Consider the following 20,061-nt stretch of genomic DNA (forward strand, 5'->3'; position numbering starts at 1 on the left):
GTAAACTTAATTTTGTAGTGTAGACATGCCCTAAGAGTTCCTCACACCAGTTCAAGCAGAACTGATGTTAATTTCCTTAGAACACTTTTAAAGTTAGTAACTACTTGTCCTTATAACCTTTTAAGATGCTACCTGATGTATCTGAAGCGAATGATCAGGTTGCTAAGATGAAGAAACCTTACTGTGTCCTTTTTGAAGAGTAAAACTGGTTTTGTGCCTGAGGAAATGGAGAAGAGAGAGGACCTATAGTTCTCCTTAGTTTCTCTCTCTCTAGCTAAATATGTAGTTTAAGTAGCTCTAACAGAAATCAGGTCATGATTCCTAAGAATGGGTGACAGTAAATCTTATTGGGTCCCCTGTAACTAGGCAATCAAAATATTTGAAAGAGAGAATATTTGAAAGTTTGAATTGGGCTGGTATGTGGCAGTAAGGTATACCAGTGTCTTTTGTGCTACCACTTTGCTTTCCAAAGCTTTAGCTTTAATTTTTAAGTCTATAGCTTTTATGGCTGAGATGCACTCAGGCCTTGTCTATGCTGCCACTTTACAGTGCTGTAACTTTCTCACTCGGGGAGTGAAAAAAACACCCCCCTGAGTGCTGCAAGTTACAGTGCTGTAAAATGGCATTGTAGACAATGCACCAGCGCTGGGAGCTACTCCCCTTCTGGAGGTGGTGGTGTGGTGGTTTTTTGTTTGTTTGTTTTGTTTTGTGTTTTTTAATAGTGCTGGGAGAGCTGCGCTGGTGTGGGGACTCCCAGCGCTAGTACTGCAACTACACAGCCATATTAAAGTGCTGCCGCGGCAGCGCTTTAACTTTGCTAGTGAAGACATGCCCTCAGTTTATTTTTGAAGCTAACTATTGCAGTTGTAGCTTCCTGCTTTTGAAGAACCTGAAAGAATAGCTGTAAGTGGTATGAACTGCCCCATTCATTTCAATTAGTGCTGACTCAAAGGAATGATGCTCAAAGGAATCTAGCAGTGTACAGAGTACCTGTTGAGTGGGGCGTAGAGTCTAGGGAATGTGCATAGTCATATTTTTAATGTCTACCTAATCTGTGATGTCATAAATGATGTCTCATGTAGGCAGAGTATTTAGTAGAACTCTACCACCATTTATCAACTTTGATTCCTGGGCTGAAGTATAGTGAAAATAATAACTTTATTTTCAAATAACTCAGGGTCCGTATCAGTGAGGTAGACTCTTCTGAGCATCCCATAAAGCTTCAGGAAGTATCACATAGGAAATGTTGATATCAAGTTACTTAAGAGAGGCTCATGACAAGATTCCACAAAGAGAAGCTAATAGCATTTGCAAAGACAAAATGCTGTGTAATGTAACAATAAATAAATAACTTCTGTGGCTATGTTCTGTAAGTTCCTTAGGATGATATTGAAAAACCTCTTATTGACACTGAAATTTTGTGTTTGATATTTTAGCATGAATGTGTAAAGGCTTAATCTAAAAAGATGTGAGCCTTTTTGGCTAAATTGTATGGCACTGACATAGTAACTCTTATTCTATTTAATACACGCACTTTATAAACTGTTAACCATTATTTTATAGGTTTGCCTGAATCTATCATTGCATCTGCATGCTCAAGAAGTGGCCAGAGGGTTCTACATGTTGACTCGTAAGTTACTACAGTGATATACTTAATTGATTATTTAAGTGTTCGGAACTAGATTAAAATCTCTAACTTGAACTGATTCTATGATTCTAAAAATGTAGCCAAAGTTACTGTTGCAAATCTGCTTTTTTGGGGGAGTGAGTGAGGGGGAGAGCTTTGTGAGAATCTCAACATGAATCATTACCCAGCTACATATCTTATGGGGCAAAAGATAGTGTCTGGATTCAAGTACAAGTTGCTGAACTGAGTACAAATGTAGATGCCTAAACTTAGACTCCAAGGGCTTGTATTCACACAAACTGCTATAGTGGCATTGTCTCAGCTGTGCCGCTGTAGCATTTCAGTGAAGATGCTACCTATGCCAATGGGAGAATCCATCTCCCCAAGGGGCGGTAGCTAGGTCGATGGGCGAATTCTCCTGTTGACCTAGCGTTGTCTACACTGGTGGTTGGTTGGTTTAACTGCATCGCTCACGGTTGTGAACCTTTCACATCCCTGAGTGGCATAGTTAAATGGAGCTATTTCCTAGTGTATACCAGGCCTTAAATTAAAGTGACTTGGTTTTCAGAGTACTGAGCACAGGTTGCTGCTGTTGACTTTAATGGGAGTTGAGTGCCCAGCCTGTAATGCCAGGTCACATTTTTAGGTGATTACCGTTAGATACCCAACCTGGAAGACTTTGGTGAGACTATCCTGAAAACTCCCTACATCAAGTTGCCTTTTTTTTTTAAAAAACCTTTCATGCACTTCTTTAACAACTCTCCACTTGGCCTCTGTCAAGGCTGATTCCCCACCCTGGTGCTTCGAGTGCAGAAGGTGGGGCCCACGAGGACTCTAAAAAGTTAATACTGGCCACTCCAGGCTTGTATTAAACTCCCAAGGTTACAGCTTTTCTCTGACCTTGGATTGGTAGATGCTGCCGTCACCCAAGTGCAAAACCCCTTTGACAACCAGGAAGGCGCACTTGAGAATTTCTTCCTGTGGGGTATCCTCAAGCCCTTTCACCCCCCCATTCCCCGGGAAGAGCTGAGAAGAAAAACAAAGGAAATCAACTGTTGCCACCAGCTAATTAAACAACACGTGCACATATCTCTTAGAACACACAAATCCAATTCTGTTCTTAAAAAAGGTAAATTTTATTAATAAAAAAAAATCTGGGATTTAGGCTTTTGCTAGATTAAAAAAAATAATTACAAGGATTAAGCATGAAGAATAGCTCTCTTGAGGTCCAGCTTAAAGGTTACAAGCTAAACAAAAGTACCTGGGGTTATCGCAGAGGAATCCACAAGCCATAAAGAAATAAAAGGGATAAACCTAATTGCATCTTCCTAAACATTTCCTGATCTACTTATATATCTGCATTTTTAAATGAGTAGTTTCTAGGTATGATACTGATAATTTTTCATACCTGGCCCAAGCTTCTCACTGCATAACTGCTCCCTGTCTGCCTCTCCCCAAGAAAAACAACAGACAAAAGGGGAGTCTTGTTTCAATTTTAAAAAGTTCTAGCCTTTCCTGGCTCTTTTGGCCAGGTGCCCACTCACTTCCTTTTACCTATGCATAGCAGTGAGACTTTTTACTGCTTTACTGGTCAAGCAGTTAAAGAACAGTTACTAAGAGGAATTTTATAGCTAGCTGGCTGGCTGGGTTCATAAAAGGGAGCTCTCCCTCCCCCCTCTTCATTTATCACAGCTTCCCTAGCTTGGTCTTGACCAGTCCCTAGTTTCTAGCCTTCTGTTGTTGCTTTACAGTTTTTTCTCTCATCCCTGCTGTCATTTACCCAAGAGCTTCCAAGTGTCGTGAATTTATTGAGACACCTGCGTTTGGCAGCCCTGTCGCCTGCAGTTCAGCTTCACTCATCTAGAAGGTGTAATTCCACCTGTGGCCACTGGAGGCTGCTGTGGAGGCAGACTTCCAGTGGATTGTCTAGATAAGTTTTCATACCAAGCTCATCACCAAAGTATCTGAACGCCTTCCGATAGTACATTAAGCAACATGACTATGACTAACATCTGTTGTATTTGTTCACTCATCCTCTGCCCACCAGTATTGCTTGTCCTGCTTGGGTTCATCTTCAGCCAGCTGTTTATCCATGAGCTAATCTCATGCAAGCAGTAGGCCATTTTGGTAGTAGTGATGAGGTGGTAGGCGGTGAAGGATAGGTAGAAGCATATTACTGGCATTGAGTCTGTCGTCTTACCAGTTCATCTAGTTGCTGCACGTACATGTTGAGAAGAATTAGGGTATGTCTACACTACGGGATTATTCCGATTTTACATAAACCAGTTTTGTAAAACAGATTGTATAAAGTCGAGTGCACGCGGCCACACTAAGCACATTAATTCGGCAGTGTGCGTCCATGTACCAAGGCTAGTGTCGATTTCCGGAGCATTGCACTGTGGGTAGCTATCCCATAGCTATCCCATAGTTCCCACAATCTCCCCCGCCCCTTGGAATTCTGGGTTGAGATCCCAGTGCCTGATGGGGCAAAAAACATTGTCGCGGGTGGTTCTGCGTACAGCCTGATCCCTCCCTCCGTGAAAGCAGCAGACAACCGTTCCGTGCCTTTTTTCCTGGGTGAACTGTGCAAACGCCATAGCACACCAAGCATGGACCCTGCTCAGCTCAAGACAGCAATCATGGATGTTGTAAACACCTCGTGCACTCTCGTGCAGTCAATGCTGAACCAGGACCTGCAAAACCAGGCGAGGAGGAGGAGGCGGCTATGGCAGCATGGCCTCGAGAGTGATGAGGACATGGACACAGAATTCTCTCAAACCGCGGGCCCTTGCGCTTTGGAGATCCTGATGGTAATAGGGCAGGTTCTAGCCATTGAACGCCGATTTTTTGGGCCCGGGAAACAAGCACAGACTGGTGGGACCGCATAATTTTGCAGGTTTGGGACGATTCCCAGTGGCTGTGAAACTTTCGCATGCGTAAGGGCACTTTCATGGAACTTTGTGACTTGCTTTCCCCTGCCCTGAAACGCCAGAATACCAAGATGAGAGCAGCCCTCACAGTTGAAAAGTGAGTGGCAATAGCCCTCTGGAAGCTTGCAACGCCAGACAGCTACCGGTCAGTCGGGAATCAATTTGGAGTGAGCAAATCTACTGTGGGGGCTGCTGTGATGCTTTTGGCTACTTGCAATCATTAAGCTGCTGCTACGAAAGGTTGTGACTCTGGGAAATGTGCAGGTCATAGTGGATGGCTTTGCTGCAATGGGATTCCCTAACTGTGGTGGGGCGATAGATGGAACCCATATCCCTATCTTGGCACCGGAGCACCATGCCACCCAGTACGTAAACCGCAAGGGGTACTTTTCAATGGTGCTGCAAGCACTGGTGGATCACAAGGGATGTTTCACCAACATCCATGTGGGATGGCCAGGAAGGGTTCATGACGCTCACGTCTTCAGGAACACTACTTTGTTTAAATGGCTGCAGCAAGGGAATTACTTCCCCGACCAGAAATTAACAGTTGGGGATGTTGAAATGCCTGTCGTTATCCTGGGGGACCCAGCCTACCCCTTGATGCCATGGCTCATGAAGCCATACACAGGCAGCCTGGACAGTAGTCAGGAGCTGTTCAACTACAGGCTGAGCAAGTGCAGAATGGTGGTAGAATGTGCATTTGGCCGTTTAAAGGCGCGCTGGTGCACATTACTGACATGCTCAGACCTCAGCCAAACCAATGTCCCCATTGTTGTTGCTGCTTGCTGTGTGCTCCACAATCTCTGTGAGAGTAAGGGGGAGACCTTTATGGCGGGGTGGGAGGCTGAGGCAAATCACCTGGCCGCTGATTACGCACAGCCAGACACCAGGGCGATTAGAAGAGCACACCAGGAAACGGTGCACATCAGAGAAGCTTTGAAAACAAGTTTAATCACTGGCCAGCGTACGGTGTGACTGTTGTGTTTGTTTCCCCTTGATGACCCCCCCCCTTTGATTGACTCATTCCCTGTAAGCAACCCACCCTCCCCCTTCGATTAAGGAAATAGTCACTATCATTTAAAAATCATGTATTCTTTATTAATTCATTATAAAAAGAGGGAGAGAACTGACAAGGTAGCCTGGGTGTGGTTTGGGAGGAGGATAGGAGGGAAGGAAAAGGCCACTAAAAAAAAAATTCACAATAATGACAGCCTTTTGGTTGGGCTGTCCACGGGGGTGGAGTGGGCGGGTGCACGGAGCCTCCCGCCACGCGTTCTTACACGTTTGGGTGAGGAGGATGTGGAACATGGTGAGGGGTGAGGGTGGTTATACAGGGGCTGCAGCGGCACTCTGTGATCTTGCTGCCGTTCCTGAAGCTCCACCAGACGCCGGAGCATGTCAGTTTGATCGCGCAGCAGCCCCAGAGTTTCATCCCGCCACCTCTGATCTTCCTGCCGCCACCTCTGATCTTCCTGCCGCCACCTCTCATCTCGAGCATCCCTCATGTTCACTGGCATCTTTCCTGTAATTTGATACCACGTCCTTCCACTCACTCAGATGAGCTCTTTCATTGCGGGTCATTTCCATGATTTCCGAGAACATTTCGTCTCGTGTCTTTTTTTTTTTTCCGCCGCCTTATCTGAGATAGCCTTCGGGATGGAGTAGGGAGGCTTGAAAAATTTGCAGCTGCATGAGGGAGGGAAAAAAGGGAGAGAAGTATTTAAAAAGATACATTTTACAGAACAATGCTTATACTCTTTCACGGTGAACAACACTATTCACCTTACATAGCACATGTGATTTCACTACAAGGTTGCATTTTACATCTTAATATTGAGTGCCTGCGGCTCTGGTGTTAGAGATCTCACAGACGCAGGTCCGGGCAGCAGAATTCGGCTTGCATGCGGTCATGGTAAGCCATTGTCTTTCGGCTTCTGCAGCCTTCATATATCCAGCGCCCTCCTTTACCAAATAGCAAGCAAAGCCTGTTCAGTGCTGCTTCTTTCCTGTTAACATGCAGCAGCAGAACCCCCCCCCATCCAATTCTCTGGGATGATCGCTTTACCCCTCCCCCCACCGCGTGGCTGGTATCATGGAAGATCACTGCTAAACGCCCCCCTTCCACTCCTCCACCGTGTGGCTGATAGCAGGGAAGATCCCTGCTAGCCAAACGCGAAAAAGCTCAGTGCCAATCACCCCCACCCTATCCCCCTGCTTGGCTACCTGCAAGGAAGGATTTCTTTTAAGCAACAGGCAAACAGCCCAGTAGGAATGCCCATCTCTGTCCCTTTAATTAAATTCCTGAATTTCAACCAGGTTACCATGAACGATATCACTCTCCTGAGGATAACACAGCGAGATAAAGAGCGGATGTTGCTTGAATGCCAGCAAACACCAGGACCATACGCAGCTAGGCTTTGTCATGCAATGATACCAGATTACTTGCTACATGCATGGCGTGGTCAAGTGTCCTACCACGGAGGACGGAATAAGGCTGCCCTGCCCAGAAACCTTCTGCAAAGGCTTTTGGAGTACCTCCACGAGAGCTTCATCCCCAGACATGTTACAGACTTTTCCAATAACTGTACTGGCCGCGAATGCATCCCAAGTGCTCAGGGCAAATTAATCATTAAACGCTTGCTTTTACACCATGTCTTATATTTACAAGGTACACTCACCAGAGGTCCCTTCCCTGGCTTCATTGTCTGGGATAGTTGCTTGGGAGGGCTGGGAGGGTAATTCCGTCAGGGTGAGAAGAAGCTCCTGGCTGTTGGGGAGAACGGAGTGCTGTGTGCTCTCTGCAAGCTCGTCGTCCTCTTCCTCTTCCTCCTCCTCCTCATCTTCCCTGTCCGCAGAATCCTCAGCCATGGCTGCGATTACCACCCCCACCTCGGAATCCATGGACAGGGGTGGGGTAGTGGTGGCGGACCCCCCTAGAATTGCATGCAGCTAAGCGTAGAAGTGGCATGTTTTTGGCCCTGCCCCGGACCTTCCGTTTGCTTCTTTGGTTTTCTGGTAGGCTTGTCTGAGCTCTTTAACTTTCACATGGCACAGTACTGAGTCCCTGGTGTGGCCTCTCTGCGTCATGGCCTTGGAAATTTTTTCAAATGTTTTTTATTTCGTCTTTTGGAACAGAGTTCTGTTAGCACGGAATCCTCTCCCCATACAGTGATCAGATCCAGTACCTCCCATGCAGTCCATGCTGGAGCTCTTTTTCGATTCTCAGGAGACTGCATTGTTACCTGTGCTGATGAGCTCTGCGTGGTCACCTGTGCTGATGAGCTCTCCATGTTGGCCAAACAGGAAATGAAATTCAAAAGTTCACGGGGCTTTTCCTGTCTACCTGGCCAATGCATCCGAGTTCAGATGGCTTTCCAGAGCAGTCACAATGGTGCACTGTGGGATAGCTCCCGGAGGCCAATACCGTCGATTTGCGGCCACACTAACCCTAATCCGATATGGCAATACCGATTTCAGCGCTACTCCTCTCGTCGGGGAGGAGTACAGAAACCGGTTTAAAGAGCCCTTTATATCGATATAAAGGGCCTCATTGTGTGGACGGGTGCAGGGTTAAATCGGTTTAACACTGCTAAATTTGGTTTAAACGCGTAGTGTAGACCAGGCCCCAGAGAGAGAATTTATCCTTGTTACTTCACAAGTGAGGGGTCTGGTAGGAGAGATGTAGTTTCCCATCACTACTTGTTGGTATGTCCTTTTAGAAAAGACTCAGATTGTTTTAGTGTTCTACCCTCGATCCTCGCACCTCTTTCTGGTGAGACAGCAGTATCTCATGGTTGACAGTGTTGCATGCTGCAGAGAGGTCCCAGGGGATGATATCCATTGACAGCTGATCATCCAAAAATGCCACTAAAATGATTTCAGTTCTACTTCTTCTTTGAGTCTTAAGAGTGCATGTGGTTCACATTTGCAAACTTTTTCTCTGCAACTATTAGGGCTAGATGCTTTTTCATTTAAAAAAAAAAAAGCTGAGATTGTCATGCAATGTGATTCCAGCAGTTGGGGTTTAAAGAAAATACTAAAAATTATGAAAACTCATACAAATTGGTCAGCTGGTGGGAACAAAAGGTGAGGGAGCTCAGTATTAGCACCTGCCCTGGCTCCACACTGTGCACCCCAACCCCCAGCAAGACCCTTTGTATCTGCAGCCAAACCTCTGCCCCCCCCGAAAAGACCCACTGCTTCATAGCCAGACCCCAGCTCTCTGTCTCCCAGAAACCTCAGCCAGATTCCAGTCCTTTTTCCCTCCAGGGAGACCACAGCCACGAGTTTCCCAGCTACCAGGGCCCAGACAAAAACCAGCACCCATCCAGCTACTTCAGTTCCTCAGACATCCCAGCACTCCATCCAGCTACCCCAGGCAACACTGAGATATCTGAGCCTTCCCAGTTACCTGAGACCTTCCAGCACTCACCTAATTTAGCAGTCCCAGACATCTGCCAGCACCTCCACCTAACCCAGCACTTTAGATACTTATTTTCCTTCCTTCGTGCCTTAGCCATGTAGCTGCCAAGCTTTGTACAGCTCCCTGTCCTCATCATCCTCCCTGCCCATAGCTGGTTGGGGAAGAGTATATTGTCCATAAAACTGAAATTTATAGTCATATGCAAATTATATGAAAATATTCAAAATTAGTTTATTAAACATTCCAAAACTGTCACATGGAGATGCACAAAACTTGCCTCAGTCAGTTCTGGAAGTAGCAGCAAAAAGGGACTGTACAGTGAGAGGAGATGGGGCACTTCATGAACAGAATAGGGTTGTTTAGCAGTGGGAGATGATGTGCATCAACCTGGCCCTTGCTACGGTGACCAGAGACCATCCCCCAGGGTATCCCAAAAACTCTGGCAATTGGCCAGTCCCTAAATTGGTTAATCCTAAAGTTTTACATCCTAAGATTATGGGACATCACAGTTCAATACTTCAGGCTCCAAGTTTAATGTAATTTGAAATTGCGTTGAGTGGAGAATGTCCTGTAGATTGGAAATATCTTTTTCTTTAAGAATCTTTAACTACATCATCAAGAAACATGTAGTAGAGAATCTGCAACAGCGCCCGCAAAGAGGGCGTAGGATCCTAAAAGGTGCTGAATCCTGTCAATCTCATTACTGTGCATGAGACATCCATAAAGACTTTAAACAGGAGCAATGTTAATTACAAACAGTACTTGGAACATGGAAAAATGCAATGTCTGAAGAATAGTAAAATGCTAAATTTGTAGGGGAATATAGTATGTATTTTAAAAAATAAACTTGACCATTAATAGGCACTTTTAAGACCTAGAATTACTAAATTATGATCAGTTAATTTTAGACTTTAGATTTCACCTCCCACAGTAACACAATATTATGAATTTACTATTCTGTTCTTTGTTGAATTCGATAATTGCTTCTCATCTTATTTCTCCAACTTTAGTATATAGGGTTTATTAAGCTATGTAATAATAGTTGGCTACTGTAGCGTCAATTTAGAGTATCCATGTCTTTTTGGTAATGGTAAAAGACCTGCAAATTATAGTCTACAATATCACAGAAGTAGGCAGCAATTAGAACTGTGGAACGCAGATTTTTATTACTGTTTCCTTAGTTGTGTTTAGTTACATTCATACATGCTTTTGCTTTCATTTTAATGATGAAAATGAGAATTTCCACATCTAATGATACTCTTCTGCTGTGGAGTAAATTTTCCAAATCTTATACAGGCTATAGGCTTGCCAGGTTACAATGCATCATAAACTAGAATTCATATGTTCGGGGGAAGGGGAATAGGACATGTTTATACTGTAAAAAAACATTTAATAGGCAAATTTTACAATGGTCATCTGCTATTTAATCTTAAAAAAAAAAATTTAAGCACTTCTGTAAAAAAAAAACATTGTCAAGGGCATTTTAGATTTTATTTGGGAGGAGTTATAGTTCTGCTAGACTTTTCAAGATTTTTTCTGACTTGAAATAGGAATATTCTTATTTTATTCTGGTGAAATATTCTATGATCTTCATTTCTAGATGAATTTACAAATTATTTAATCTTATTCAAATAACCAATCCAAATAATCTATGTTCAAAATGTTGTGTTTTATATCTTGGGTTATTGTCTTTAGGATTATGGATTAAATTATTTCTAAAAATGAGAATTTGAGCCTACTAAAATGCTTATTTGTGTCACAGACATTCATCATAATAGTGTATATCTGCCTTTCTCTGCAAATATTTAAAGAAGTTAGTTATAAAATATAGAATAGGTGTAAGTAAAATTTTGAAGTATATTGTGTGTTGCTTGCATTCATTACCATATGTTGATCATTGTACCACTTTTAATCTCCAACCACTGTTTGTATTGATCATACTATACCGCATAGATGATAATGGTAGACGGTTCTGAAGTGGTCCATTATAAAATCCTAAGTACTAGCCTCTGTTGATTTATAAACACTGTCCAAGCATCACCATCAACAACAGCTAATCTTATTTAAAATAGTCATGTCATTGCAGTGTTGCCATAAATTCCTGTAGACAGATTTTAAACTCAAGTTAGCTTCTGCCAAAGTGTAATTGAAGGAGCCCTATTTCTGTGTGCCAGCTATCTGTCTCAATAAATGTAAAATCGGTGGTTCTTTTCAGAGAGCTACATTTACTGTAGATATTAATGAGCTGTTGACATGTGAAATTTCAAGGATAGATGTTAAGTGATTTAGAAAAGTAATTTGCAATTCAAAACTAGGAGATCGGCCTTTAGTTTAAACTGAAAGTTACTAAATGGAGGTATATCAAGACTAAAAGTTGATTACTTTGTGCACTGAATGCAGCTCCCACAATAAATGTTCATGCATATGGGACTTTTTTTCTTAGCGTGTGCTGTGTTCTATTTTTATTGTACCCCTGCTTATTTTATGTTTAATTTTTTATCATGTTGGGGTGGATGGTGGAGATAGTTTTCCCCCTCAAGACTTCTTTCTTCATATCAACTTTGTTTCTATTTAGTTTCTGGAATGAAGATTCAATTTAAATTGTTCCCTTGTCTTTCACAGAAAGGCTTATCTAAAATTTTAGAGTTGTTTTGTGTTTTTCCGTTTTTTTAATATATTCTTTTTCACCACTTCACACACACTGCAGATAAGATGCTGCTTCTCCTCCTGTTGAGATTTAGAGGTAGTTCTAAAGCTGTCAGTCAAGGGTAGGTAAAAGAAGATACCAAAAATGTTCTGCCTTTGTAAAGGGACTGTGGTAGTCATCTCAAATGCTCCTGATTTGTTTGTTTCAGTGACTCTGGGCATATTAGCAGTATGAGTTACTTTAAATTCTTTGTGGAGAGCTTCTCTTTTTTCACAGAGCAGAGAGAAATATCAGACTATGCACTGAACTCTTAAAGAGCTGTCTTCTCTTCCTCCACCCAAACAATAAATTATGTGTAGCTCAAAAGCTTGTTTCTTTCCCCAACAGAAATTGGTCCAATAAAAGATATTACCTCACCCACCTCGTCTCTCTAAAGCAGTGGTTCCCAAACTTGTTCTGCCGCTTGTGCAAGGAAAGCCCCTGGCGGTGCGGGCTGGTTTGTTTACTTGCCGCATCCACAGGTTCGACCGATCGTGGCTCCCAGTGGCCACGGTTCGCTGCTCCAGACTGGGCAAGAAACCCTTATGCCAGAGAAGGATTTGTAGCATGACCTAGGAAAAAAGTTGAGCAAGAACTTTTGGGTAGAGTACTGCCTGGAAAGGGGCTTGAAAGTGTGAGCAGCAAGCCACGGCCGCTGGAGCTCCTGCTGTTTGAATCCTCCTGTGTTCAGGGAAACAGGACTTTGTACATTTTTTTTTTTAAGAAACCGCATTACATCAAACCGGCCCGGCCCGCCAGGGGCTTTCCATGCACAAGCGGTGGAACGAGTTTGGGAACCACTGCTCTAAAGAGGAACTCCACCTTTCTCAATATATTACATTAGTTTTCCTTTTCTTTTGTTTGCCTCTTTGTCTAGAGTTAGGTCTTACCCTATCTCTCTGATATGATCTCCTGCATGTTTCTTAAACTAAACATGTTACCTTGTTTTTTTAAACCCACGTGTTTAGCTGAAGTTTAATGCGCTGCTGGTTGTTTCCATTAAGAGGGATTTATGATGTAATGCTATTTCTTTAAAAAAAAAAAAAAAAAAATTGTACAAAGTCCTGTTTCCCTGAACACAGGAGGATTCAAACAGCAGGAAGCAGTTTCTTTGCTCACACTTACAAGCCCCTTTCCAGGCAGTACTCTACCCAAAAGTTTTCTCAACATTTTTCCAAGGTCATGCTACAAATCCTTCTCTGGCTTAAGGGTTTCTTGCTGCCCACTCTCTCAGCTTCTATGGTTTTTATGCTCTTTCTCTGACAGATGTACAAACCTACACAAAACAATAGCCAGCAAAACCCTTGCACCTGTGCCTTGCCTGTGCCTTTGTTTTAGATGGTGACGTGCACCTGTTTTGGAGGTGAAGGGCCCTATTATTTTAGCTCTTTTTATTCTATAAAGGAGCGCAAAGGCTTCTTACAACTCTTAAATGAATGGGAATCGATGCACCCCCTACTTTTAAAGAAATTTTATCCAACTCCCCCAGTAACAGAAAATTAATTTTTCTCCCTATTTTCTCCAATACTTTTGAAAACACTGCTATCCTTCCTTTTCAAGCGCAAAACTTGAGAACTCTGACTCTTCACATCTGAGGCTCTGAGCTTATGCCAAATCTTGTTGCTTCTCTGTTTGTTATTTCTAAAATCTACCCTTTCCCCTCTGTCCCCAGTGCTGAAAATTCTGCTTCATGCCCTCATTCTTTCACTGTAACATTCCTCTTTTTAGACTCCTGCACTCTTGCCTCTCCTTTTTTCAACACATCCAACATTCTGCACCTAAAGTTCTTTCCTGCCACTGTGAGGATGAAAGGTGTGTGACGTGATCATTCACTGACTTCCTGAATTTTTCCACATAAAATTCAAACCTCTCATCCTCACATCTAATGCTCTACCTTTGAATTCTACTAGGCATGGTGTCCCTAGCCTCTGTTTGCTAGAAGCTGGGAATGGGCGACAAGAAATGGATCACTTGATGATTACTTGTTCTGTTCATTCCCACTAGGGGACGTGGCATTGGCCACTGTCGGAAGACAGGATACTGGGCTAGATGGACCTTCGGTCTGACGCAATATGTTTTTTCTTATGTTCATTGTATTTCCCATCAGATTCCTCCATGCCACAATTTGCGCCATCCTCTTTTCACATGTTGTTGCTCTTCTGTCTCTGCTTCCCGCCTTCATCTTCATTCACTTTTCTCCTTGCTCCAGGTGTCAAGTACTCATTGTCCTCTCTCCTTAAAATTCCTATTTTATACGGGCACCCAAAGTTTGGTAGGCCCCTGTACGCTTCTGCCATCTGCATCTCTATAGTTTGTCCTGCCTCTTTATCTAAATTTATCACAATGGGTAAGATTTATAATATAATACAACTCACATTATTTGTGTTTAACTCCTATCCTTCCTCTTTACCCTTTCACTTATGTGAAGTTATGAAGCTAATAAATATTTAATAGTAAACCAGAGAGGGAAAAGGACCCTTCAGTAATGCATTGGTCTTTTGATTCCTCTCCAAGAAAAGTGAGGAAATTGGTTCTCTGGGTCAAAAGATTTAATTCAGATATCTTTTAACCTTGATAATTAAGAGTAAATGGCAAGAGTTTTGCCAAAAGAAATGAAGTGTGGTTATGGTTAATATTTTTCTCTTGGGAGCCAAGAAAGGAACCGCCTGTTCTATTTAACTGTGTTTTGGAGCATGTAACTACGGCAGAATGGGAACTAATAAACACGAGTTTTAACAGGTAATTCATGAAGTAAGTCATTTTGTAATCAGCTTCTTAAAATCAATGTGGCAGTAGCTTCCCTTGCAGAAGACAGCTATTTTGATGAAAGGAGACTTTTTTTTCCCTGAGAAATCAAATAAAGGATAGACACATACAGGCAGCTCTCAGGAGAAATCATGAAGCATCAGCACCTTTGACTTGTTTTACCACAGCTATTATGGCATGACATTCAGAAAGGCAGCCAGCCTCACAGAGACATATTCTACAAAAGATGTTACCTGCTGCTGCTTTTGTATTGCATGCATTTATAGGTGCTCTGAGTTTCTTGACTTGATCCATCTCCTGGAATGACGCTGCTTGGTGTTACCTTTAGATTGAGGCCCAGGAAAGCTGATCAGCAGGAAATCATTTACATTCTCAGTGGGAATGTTTTGGTCTGGGATTTGTTAAACTGTTCATATAGACCCTCGATAAAATGGTAGTTGGCAGACCAAGAAAATATCCTACACATGGTTTAGCAGATGAGAAAGTTCAAACCCTTTCCAGAGCTAACACATTCCTTTGCCAGGCTTGATTACCTAGAATTTACAGAAGATATTCTGGGTTTTTCTACTAGTGCATCATGGCTTCAGATTCCTCTTTCACAGACCTTGGGAGGCAGGCCAGTCCTCGCCCACAGCCAACCTTAAGCATATTCTCACCAGCAATCACACACCACGCCATAGTAACTCTAACTCAGGAACCAATCCATGCAACAAACCTCGATGCCAACTCTGCCCACATATTTGCACCAGCAACACCATCACAAGACCCAACCAGATCAGCCATAACATCACCAGTTCATTCACCTGCACGTCCACCAATGTAATATACACCATCACATGCCAGCAATGCCCCTCGGCTTTGTACATCGGCCAAACTGGACAGTCCTTACATAAAAGGATAAATGGACACAAGTCAGAAATTAGGAATGGCAATATACAAAAACCTGTCGGAGAACACTTCAGCCTCCCTGGACACACAATAGCAGATTTAAAGGTAGCCATCCTGCAGCAAAAAAACTTCAGGACCAGACTCCAAAGAGAAACTGCTGAACTTCAGTTCATTTGCAAATTTGACACCATCAGCTCAGGATTAAACAAAGACTGTGAATGGCTAGCTAACTACAAAAGCAGTTTCTCCTCCCTTGGTGTTCACACCTCAACTGCTAGAAGAGGGCCTCATCCTCCCTGATTGAACTAACCTCGTTATCTCTAGACTGATTCTTGCCTGCATATTTATACCTGCCTCTGGAAATTTCCACCACATGCGTCTGACGAAGTGGGTATTCACTCATGAAAGCTTATGCTCCAGTACGTCTGTTAGTGTATAAGGTGCCACAGGACTCTTTGTTGCTATTCCCTGAAGTAACTGAAGGACTTTTTTAGGTCAGTTTCTAGTCATGAACAATTAGACATTGTTTAGCAGACATCTGTCCTTCATGTGTTAACTAAACTACATAGTAGAGCATCACCCTCTGGTTCTACAAAGAGACTGACATTTCTAATGACGTCTTTGTCAGTACATATAACTCTTGTGAAAAACATCCTCCTTTAAACATGTGAGTTGGACTCAAACCCGCCTCTTAAACTTTTCTATTTCCAAATTCAATCTAGAAGGAATTGTATTATCTCTGGTGTAAAATGCAAACTGCCTTTTTTCTTATCTTTCTGAAAAGTTTTAAAATTTTTACTCAGTGTTTCTAAGCTTCTGTTATAGAATTTTTTAAAATACCCCTCCATGGGGGCGGGGAGTACAAAAGAAATGAATAAAGTGCAGTTAAAGGAACAGACTTCAGTTCAGGTTTCTATGGGTAGTAGTTTCCCCTATTCATGATTTAACAATTGTGGCAATATTTTAAGTCAAACCCTATCTTTCTTCTCAAACGTGAGACTTTAATTTATAATGTAACTTTACGGGTCCATTGAAGAACGCATTCTGGCTTTGGTCACTTTTTTAAAGTCTCAACATGCTTTAGATAACTGGTATTAGTGTTAAATGCTATGAGGTAGCATTTTTTATTATAGATGTGGTAGAATCATTTTATTAGTATGTTTATATTATGCTTGCTTCCTTCCCATAAAAGTAACATTTAAGTTTTACTTAATCTCTTATTCATATAATGGAAAAGCTCACTAGTTAGTGTGATGTTTAGGAAGTGTCAATAGGAAAAATTTAAAAAGAGAAGCCAGAGGACCACCTACTTAAAAGGAAAAAAACAACTATTGACTTACTTTTTTGTGCTGAACTTAGTAAATTGACAACTTCTTTTCATGTGGGAAAGAGCAAGTATATTGGAGAGCATTCAATGAGATGTGACAAATCAGCAGAAATTGGCTCTTTTGGCTCAGAATATAGAACATGAAAATTATTTTTATTAACAGTATTACATAAAGTTCTGCACAGTCCCATAAGCAGCATTATAGGCATTCAGTAGCTATATTTTTGGTTTTCTTTCAACCAAGTTTCATTTTTTTCTTTGCAGGAGAAATTACTATGGAGGAAACTGGGCCAGTTTTAGCTTTTCAGGATTATTGTCCTGGATTAAGGAAAACCAGGTAAGGAACTAGAATGACTTTTCTTTCTCTCTCATCAGGTTTGTAGTACAGTAATTCCTCACTTAAAGTCATCCCGGTTAACCTTGTTTAGTTGTTACATTGCTGATCAATTAGGGAACATGCTAATTTAAAGTTGTGTAATGCTCCCTTTTGTCTACTGCTTGCAGGAAGAGCAGCCCCTTGCAGCTAGCTGATGGGGGCTTGAAACCAGACTGGACTGGCAGCCTTCTATCAGTTCCCCACTTCCCTAAATTCCCTGTGCAGCAGCTGCCTGCAGTTCAGCTGTGTCCCTCCCCGCACTGCCATGTGCTGCTCCTGCCCTCTGCCTTGGAGCTGCTCCCCAAGACTCCTGCTTCTGCTTGCTGTGCCTGGGGAGAGGGAAGGAAGAGGGGGGCTAATGTCAGGGTGTCCCCCTCCCCCCTGCTCCTCACCCTGCTTACTCCATCTTCCATAGAGCAGGGCTCAGGACAGAGGGAGCTTGCAGCAGCTGCTGTCTCAGCAAGCTGATCTAATTAACAAGGCACTGTACTTAAGGGAAATGCGCATATCTCCCTTCATTCCGGCTGTCTTTCAGAGTGAGAGAGTTAACCCTTGAGGGCTCAGCCAATTGCTAGTTCATCATTTAGCAGTAAGGGAAACATCCCACCCTCTGACTACTCCACCTCAACCAAGCTTCACAATCATCATCACTGTGTACCATTATTAAATTGTTTATTTAAAACTTGTACTCTGTGTGTGTGTGTGTATATGTGTGTGTGTGTATGTATGTATATATATATGTGTGTGTGTATGTATGTATGTATATATATATATGTGTGTGTATGTATGTATGTATGTATATATATATATGTGTGTGTATGTATGTATGTATATAAAAAAATAGTCTTTTGTCTGGTGAAAAAAATTTCCCTGGAACCTAACACCCTCATTTACGTTAATTCTTATGGGGAAATTGGATTTGCTTAACATCATTTGTCTTAAATCGCATTTTTCAGGAACATAACTACAACAGTAAATGAAGAGTAACTATATTCTATTTTTTGTGAAAAAATACATACATAACCAATAACTTAGGAAGTGTCTAGTACTCTGTGGGTATTACATATTTAATAAATATTAAAGCCAGCAAAACCGAACTACCATGCATCTCATTTTTATACATGGACAAAACTGGAACATTTTATTTAAAATAACTCCTAAACAGCAAAGCAAGTAGGGCGGTCTGGTACACCATGCCGTACCAGTAAGATATTTAAAGCTGATACAGTGTACCAGAAAGACAGAAGAGGAGCAGAATGTGGGACCGCTGGGTGGCCAAATGCTGGCAACTCCTCTGGCACGGCTGTACTGCCCTCAGCCCTTCCACGCAGGGTCTCCTCCATCTGTACAGCAGCCCTGCTGGAGGACAGGGCTGAGAGACAGGGCTGGGGGCGGTACAGCCGTGCCGGAGGAGCTGCCGATGTTCTGCTGCTTTCCCTGCTGTGGTTCCTGGGAGCGGGGAAAGAAACAGAACATGGGGCCACCGGGGAGCCCCACACTGGAAACTCCTCTGGGAGAGCTACCCAGCAGCCCCACGTTCTGCTCCTTTCATTGCCGCAGTTCCGATGTCTCCAGCGCAGTGGGAGGAGGACAGAGCTTCTCCCCCCGCCCAAGATAAGGGGGGGTGGATCGTGGGAAGGGGATGGGGAGGGCATGGGAGCCCCGGACAGGGAGGACTCTTGTGGAGGGTCACGTGAGGAGGTCATGTGCCCCCCGTTAGCTGTCTCTCCCCTCTTCCCCCCCACCCCCGTTCCACCAGTAGGAAATGGAATCCACTTCCACCACTGCTCCTGAATTAAACAACATCTGGTAACCTCAGTATTATAATTGTTAATTCAGGGTTTCTCAAACAGGAGTTGCCGCTTGTGTAGGGAAAGCCCCTGACGGGCCGGGCCAGAGCGTTTACCTGCCTCGTCTGCAGGTCTGGCCGATTGCGGCTCCCACTGGCTGTGGACCGCTGCTCTGGGCCAATGGGAGCTGCTGGAAGGGGCAGGTAAACACACCGGCCCGGCCTGCCAGGGTCTTTCCCTACATAAGCGGCGACCCCTGTTTGAGAAACCCTGTGTTAATTATAATACACGTTATCAAAAAAGGCATCTTTGAAGTTCATCTTAAAATAAGATAGTACTGTTTTATATGAGTATAAATGAGAACATACAGCCACATAATAGGTATACTTTATTAAATTAACTTTTATAGACTTCACCCATCATGGATATATTCTGAATTCATTTCATCTGTTTGTAAGAAGTGTTCTGTTTCCGTTTCACTGTCATTACTGGATAAAAATACTAATTTTCACTTCTATGGAACATTCCAAGTGAGGATCTCAAAGCACTTTATGGATACCAATGAATTACGCCTCACATCACTGCAGTGAAGAAAAGTGTTATCAGTATTTTACAGAATATCATAACTATTTTATATGCTTATATAGCTTGAAACCGGACTGTTAATGCTCATTATAAGACTGTTAGTGTGCTCCAATAGGGTCTGCACAGGCCATTTGGTGTGCAACACGTTACCACAGATTACAGTTTTACACCCCTCTGATGCGGACAAAACCACCATGTAGACAAGCTGTGGCAGAGCTAAGAATACAATCTGCATATGCTTTTGTGGGATCATGTGGGAACATAGCTCTTTATGCTCATTCTGTATCCTGTGTGTGTATGTGATTTATATATATCTCGTGTGTGTGTATATATGTTGAGATATGTCTGGGCGTGTATATATAGGGGGGTGTGTGTGTGTGTTTAAAAAATAAATAAATACAAAAATATAAATAAATATAATTTGCATAATCCCAGTTGTTGGCATAATTTATTTCTGGACAGATTGCCATGGTTTTGGTATACTTATCAGATCCTACCTCTGAAACTTATCATGTAGCCAAGACAAACACTTTAATTTGAGTGCAGATAATGCATTTTTCTCTAACCAAGGCATATGTAATTCATGACTGTTCACTCAAAGCTTTTTAAAAAGGGCACTCGCTTAGAACAAGCGGGCATTTGAACTATGTTAGCAAATGGATA

At 42.7% G+C, this 20,061-nt stretch overlaps 1 protein-coding gene across 1 annotated transcript in view; it reads left to right on the forward strand.

Moving 5' to 3' along the window:
- CHM (CHM Rab escort protein) overlaps positions 1-20,061 on the forward strand; it is a 147,789-nt gene that overhangs the window by 24,039 nt on the left and 103,689 nt on the right. The window contains exons 2-3 of the mRNA XM_039489240.1: positions 1,564-1,630; positions 16,912-16,984. Of these exons, the coding sequence (XP_039345174.1) occupies positions 1,564-1,630; positions 16,912-16,984 (140 nt within the window). The remainder of the gene's footprint in view (positions 1-1,563; positions 1,631-16,911; positions 16,985-20,061) is intronic.

Source organism: Mauremys reevesii, linkage group 9, assembly GCF_016161935.1.
Source record: "Mauremys reevesii isolate NIE-2019 linkage group 9, ASM1616193v1, whole genome shotgun sequence".
NCBI classification, from domain to species: domain Eukaryota; kingdom Metazoa; phylum Chordata; order Testudines; family Geoemydidae; genus Mauremys; species Mauremys reevesii.